This window comes from Mchenga conophoros, linkage group LG8 (genome assembly GCF_057382185.1).
Source record: "Mchenga conophoros isolate Kocher_MC1m ecotype Shallow Benthic linkage group LG8, M_conophoros_male_GT1.1, whole genome shotgun sequence".
NCBI lineage: Eukaryota > Metazoa > Chordata > Actinopteri > Cichliformes > Cichlidae > Mchenga > Mchenga conophoros.
In genome coordinates this window covers 7,717,641-7,723,694 of record NC_140533.1, presented here as the reverse complement: position 1 = coordinate 7,723,694, position 6,054 = coordinate 7,717,641, and the positions used below count along the sequence as shown (strand labels likewise).

General features: G+C 40.7%; 1 protein-coding gene across 2 annotated transcripts; it reads left to right on the top strand.

The window, feature by feature from the left end:
- The first annotated feature begins 654 nt into the window (after positions 1–654).
- Positions 655–4,489, top strand: tnfrsf13b (TNF receptor superfamily member 13B). Of its 2 annotated transcripts, none has more exons than XM_085283342.1 (5): positions 655–737; positions 1,693–1,733; positions 2,074–2,190; positions 2,385–2,636; positions 2,712–4,489. In XM_085283342.1, the coding sequence occupies exons 2-5, from the start codon at positions 1,712–1,714 to the stop codon at positions 2,972–2,974; spliced, it is 654 nt and encodes a 217-aa protein (XP_085139468.1). In that variant the 5' UTR covers positions 655–737; positions 1,693–1,711; the 3' UTR covers positions 2,975–4,489. The 2 variants fall into 2 exon arrangements, with proteins under 2 accessions (XP_085139468.1, XP_085139466.1); XM_085283340.1 differs by having other exon boundaries at positions 656–737; positions 1,693–1,823.
- Positions 4,490–6,054: the final 1,565 nt, after the last annotated feature.

Genomic DNA, 6,054 nt, shown 5'->3' with positions numbered 1-6,054 from the left:
CCCACTTAAGATCAAACTGGAATAAATGTGGCGTCTCAGCTCTAGGCCATATATCTTTTCTTTTTTAATGAATGTTTTATATTCTTTAAAAAAAGATGTAGAGGGTATTTCATATTCTATGTAGTTCAAGTGTAATTAAGTGGAAAAGGACTAAAATAATAATGACGAGTTCTCCTAACAGCCTCTTGTAGCTCGCTCCAAAAGTGATTCAACCCCTCTACAACCTTCAGACACTTTATATACAGATTTAATTCTTCACGGCACAGATTCACCGAGGTGATGGAAACATTCCTCAGATGTTTTAGTCCATATTGCCATGACAGCATCACACAGCTGCAGATTTGATCAGCTGCACATCCATGATGTAAATCTCCTGCTGCACCACATCCCAAGAGTGCTCCGGTCAGGTGACTGTGGAGGTCACTAGAGTGCAGTGAACTGTCTCACACTTCCATGTGCCAGACACTCAGTACCAGACATCGTGTTTACTATATGGACTACACTCAGTCTCAAAATACAGTCCAAGGGAAACTGACTACAATATATAGGCACTTTTCTTGTCTGACCTCACTCTGTGTGTGTGTGTGTTTAAGTGGGAGGATCCTCCTCATGCATAGGGGGAAGTCCCCAGTCTGGCACTAAGTGTATATTTAAATTAGCTTCCACGCTGAAATACAGGCCTGTGTCACTCTCATCTTCAAATCAAGGATTCTCCCTCCGCGTCTTCATCTCGCTTGGTAAGTCATCTCTGCCAACATCATTAACAGCCTATAGCAGCGGCTCAAGTAAGATAAATGTGCTTCGTTAGCATTTGAAACGCAGGTGAGAATCAAATCCATTTATCGAGTGCTGGTTAAGTTCCCATAGAGGACCTTCATAACAAACCAAGCGGCTCGTTGAGGCTTTTATAACAAGAAACAATGTTTTCTATCAGTTTGAACGCAGTTTACGTCCTTCTGTAGATTCCAAACATCAAAACAATAAGAAACGCCCTCCATAAATAAGCACAGAAATGGCTAAGTGCATTTAAAAGGTACTCTGAATTCAGACGCTGGGGACTTTATGTGTTTCTGAAAGTTAAAGAGAGAACATACTGTATATGAATCCTGAATTAGACACAGAGTGCTGCTCGCTGGGGTGTGACGGATATACCCGGGCATTAGTCTTAGCGCTCTATGTGAAAGCAGCGCGGGGCGGAGGTGGTGTAGAGATCTGCATCTTTTTGCACTTGGATGACTCAGTGCTCACTGGAGCAAAGAAAAATATGCTTAAGAAGAAAGTACATGATTTCTAAAAGGATGCTGGTTGTAGCTATGCTAAGTTTTGCTCCAAAAATGTGTGGAAAACACAAAAAGAGGTCAAAAAATGAGATATTTCTCAGTAAAGCCTCGATTTCTAAAATAATACAGTTTCACTGGGTCAAGGATGGAGCTAGCAGTCTAATCCACTACACTGCATACATTACATATCACAGCTGCTTTGCTTTCATATATATATAAATACCAGAATAACAGGCACATAAAATAACCAACATAATGTGTAGTTAGCCAATGCCACAGCTGCTTGTTTACAGCCACCCATCTTTTAAAAGTTTCTTTACAAATAAACTTTTCATAGAGATCAAGTCACAAAGACAGAAAGAAAATAATAAAACCATTTGTTTTGGTCCCTTTGTGTGTGTGTGTGTTTCAGTGTGAGGGTTATCAGGCCGATGGGTGGAGGCTGTGCTGAAGGTCAGTATCGGGATGCTTTGGTGGGGTGTATGGACTGTCTGGGGACATGTCAGAAATCACTTGTAATCAGCAGATGCAGAAGTTTCTGTGGTGAGAGCACACACATGCATTCACAGACACATGCAGGGGCATTTTTTTAATGCAACTTTTCCAAGATTGCAACTTAAAATCCAGCTAGAATTACACACAAACTTGAAGACATATAGATGTAACATGTATTTTTGATATTTGACTTTCTTCCTGAAGGTAATAGCAACAGCAGAGATACTCTTAAACCCACACAGTTCAGTTTCTTACATGTCTTCTGCTTCTTCTCTCACGTTGTCTCCTTCTGCATCAGAGGCTGTAAATTGTAAGACTCAACCTGGCCACTACTACGATAAGCTGCTAAACAAATGTATAGAGTGTAAAGAGATCTGCGGCACACATCCTCCAGAATGCGCCCCACACTGCCAGAGTGAGTGCTGACCCCTCGGTGACCTTTGTCCTGATGGGGTTTTTCTGTGTTTTTAAACCTTAAAGAAGGAAGTATTGGAAAATATCAAAACTTTATCAAATTGTTCTGATTGACTAACATTGTTCAGAGCTTATATACCTGACATATGAATCTAGAAGCATTCAGTCAAAAGATCTGTCCTCCTTCTTTCCTAGCTGAAGTTGTCGCAGGACCCTCCACACTGAAAGACTCTGATATCCTCATCTACTCCCTGCTGGCTGTGTGCCTGGCGCTGCTGTTTTCTAGCTTGTTTCTGGCCTTTGTAGCCTTTCTTAGAGGAGGCAAGGCCAAAACTTCTAACCAAGGATCCACACAGGGCAGTCAATCCAAGAAGAAGAAAGAGAGCGAGGCCAGGCTGGGACAGGAGACTGGTATTCCAGCTGGGCAACTTGGAAAAAGCTCCAAAGGTTGGTCTGGAATGAACCAAAAAACCATTGGAAACGCTGAGCAGTTTAACGAGGGTCTGCCTTCTTCACTTATAGATATTCTAATGTCTCCGAGCTGCCCCGTTAACCTCGAGCCATCAGACGACTCCCTGCCAACAGAGACCTGCGTGTGTGTCCACTGCTTCCCCGACATGAACGTGCGAGGCCCGGCTCACAGCAGGACGCTCAGAGACCCTCCTGTGCTCTACCAGCAAGCTGTCCTCCAAAGAGCCCAGACCCAAAACGGAGGGGCTTGCTGGACGGAGCAGAGCTTCCGAACCTACGACATGAAGGTCCAGGAGGAGGCAGCAGTGGGATGAGTTTAGTGGTGCAAGTGAACTGGAATTAATTACCGTGTCTCCGATCCATCAGAGAAGGTTGTCGATATACTGGATATTTTGTTGGGGGTAAAAAAACAACAACAAAAAAACAAAAAAAAACCCTAAAAATGAAATGCTACAAACACCATCACAGTATGTGACAAATCAGTCCGTCACTATAAATATAATATGGACATAGCGTCTAGGTTGAATTTACTGACCACCAGGGGGCGAAACCAAGCCCTCAGCCTTGACCTTAACTGTACTCTTTTAAGCACTTGTTTAACACTTTCCGGAAAATCCTATAGCTCCATCACTCATTTCAGATCTTATGAAATCAAATATTAACTCAATTTCATGTAAATTTGGTGATTCTGAGAGCCAGAAAAGAGACCCAGAGTGTTATGACTGGTTAATGATCAGTCCCTCCCCTGATAACGTAGTCTCAAGACACAAAGATGGAGAGGGTGAAAATTCCCAGCTTTATAACAACAGTTCACAAACCGTTTTTTGACCTCTCAGTTCCTTCACTCATAATTTATACTGAAACCTTCACACTCACTTTTAATACAAAAACCGTAATTATATCTTTGCTGGAAAAATTGTCTGATTTTAAGGATTTTTATGGTGTGTGTGTGTGTGTGTGTGTACAGGTATTAACATCTTTGTGGGGACCAAACATTGGATGTTTACTATACTTGTGGGGACCGACAGCCCTTGTGGGGACCGATCTCGGTCCCAATGAGTTTGAAGGCTTTTTTGAGACTCAAATTGTTGTTTTAGTGTCGGGGTTACAATTAGGTTATGGTTACGTTTAGGGTCAGGGTAAGGCATTCATTTTTGATGGTCAGGGTTAGGGTAAGGGGTTAGAGAAACCATTACGTCAATGAGATGCCCCCACAAGGATATAAATACACATGTGCGTGTGTGTTGAAATTTGTCGCCTTTAAATTTGTGTTTCCAGTTCTTTTTCCAGCATGTTTTAAACCCTCATAAAAAACCTTCATAAGTAAGCACATGAAACCAAATCAATTTTACCCAAAGTGCACTTTTTAAAGGGTCAAATGATATAACAAATATGAAATTGATATGAAAGGTCTTATTATTATCTACATTTTGATAGTAGATAAGCCATCTTATCTACTAGTCATCTTTATGCTGTAAAAAACCAGCTGATTCTAAAGGGATCAGGTGGGAATGTTTTTTTTTTTTCTATATGTATCGACCCAATTGGGAAAACCGGGAATTAAAGGGAAATAACAGCAGGATGTCTGTGAAGGTTCTCAGTCATCCAGGTCATCGTAGTCAAAGGATGTTCAGGTTTCCCTCGACTGTGGTGTGAAAATAACACACTTGAACATGAATACAACTTTATGCTTCACTTCATATTTCCACATATGAAACATGCTTATAGGTTTTCTGTCATGTTGCTTTTGCTTAATGTCATTGTGAATGTGTAAATGTAAATCATCAGGCCGCATATTGCAATAGCTACAATGAATAAATATTGCCAGTCAAGCTGACAAGTGTGACTTTGTGACATCATGACTAGTTTTGAATATGACTGTGGATGTCAAGTGGCAACGTGAGTCAGCGTCCAAATTCAATTTTCAGGGTTTTTTTGTTTTATTTATATGGTGCCAAATCGCAACAGTTGCCTCAAGGAACTTTTTATTGTAAGGTAAAGAACCTACAATAATACAAAGAAAACAGAGAAAACCCACCAATAATTTGACTCCCTGTGAGCAAGAGTTTTGGTGACAGTGGGAAGGAAAAACTCCCTTTTAGCAGGATGTAACCTCCAGCAGAACAAGGCTCAGGGAGGGGTGGCCATCTGCTGTAACCATTTATGGGTGACCGAAAAAAAAAAAAAAAAACCCCACATGCTGTGCAAGAGAGCCAAAGATGAATAATAATGTGGTTATGGGTAGTGTCATAACGGCTATACAGCATTTCAGAGGATTTACTCTGCTCTGGGTCTTCTAATAAGAATTTGAAGCGCTTGCTGTACACCGCTCCTGCGTCTGACTTTCGGACACGGTGGTCCTGACTTGACTTTTGTGAAAAACGGATATGGAGCATATTTTTAGCAATGCAGAAAGAGACTTTGTGACTCTGCTTTCCCCCAGTGGGTTTCTTTGCAAAGTTTCATACTGTTCTGCTATGAATTGCTGTTACAGCCTTATACCAAAGGGTACAAATATAATCGACACTTTAAGAGGTCAAGCAAGTGAAGGTCTCTTTAGCTTGTAAACGGCAGATGCAAACGAGCTATACCAACACGTTACATACCAACGATATGTGACAATTCGTCTGTATGTTACGCATTCTGAGGCATGAGAGCAGGTTGGAATGAACCTATAAATGTAAGGTTATGGTTAAGGTTAGGTTAGGACTGCAATAGAAAGCCACGAAGCGAATAAAAAGGGAAGTGCATTCGCTTCAATTAAGAATCTGGAGTGTTTCATAAGGATGCGGAAGGGTACCTTTCCCGTTACTATGACACGCCTCGAGCCGTGACAAATCGATGGTATGTTACGCGTCGGGAATGAGAACGCTCTGATTTAATTTAGAAACATTAAAACAATGAGAGCTGGAAAAAGTATTTGTAATTTCATTGATTTAAAGATGTTTGTTTTGTTTTTTTTACTTGTCAGTTATATAATTTGCTTTCTTTCTCCAAAAGAAAATATTTTGTTGGTTTTCTATTAACATTTATTAGACAATTTTATCGCCTTCTTGATACCATTGCAACACCTTGATTCTTAACTTTTTCAGCCATTCTGTCACTTCCGTGTTGCATGACCCAATTTGGACGAGCTAATGTTTAAACTTACAGTTGACTCAGTGAATGCACAGTAGGGTCCTGTGGTTGCAAAGCTAGCCAAAAGCATGACCACTCCAGCACCGTGCTTGCTTGCTTGACAGTTGGCATGAGGTGTTTGGGCTGATGTTAGTTGTCACCATGAATCTTTTACAGTAGTTTTCAAACCCTTCAATCAGCAATATAACATTAAAATATAGCAACACAAACAATAAAATAAACATAAATATAATCTTACATAATTAGTGACAAAAAG

What these genes read in the sequence shown, in the direction of transcription:
- tnfrsf13b (XM_085283340.1), top strand. Translation starts at nt 1,712, where the DNA reads ATGGGTGGAGGCTGTGCTGAAGGTCAGTATCGGGATGCTTTGGTGGGG. An exon ending in CAGATGCAGAAGTTTCTGTG is followed by an intron (nt 1,824 to 2,073) that starts GTGAGAGCACAC and finishes CTTCTGCATCAG; the next exon opens with AGGCTGTAAATTGTAAGACT. An exon ending in ATGCGCCCCACACTGCCAGA is followed by an intron (nt 2,191 to 2,384) that starts GTGAGTGCTGAC and finishes CTTCTTTCCTAG; the next exon opens with CTGAAGTTGTCGCAGGACCC.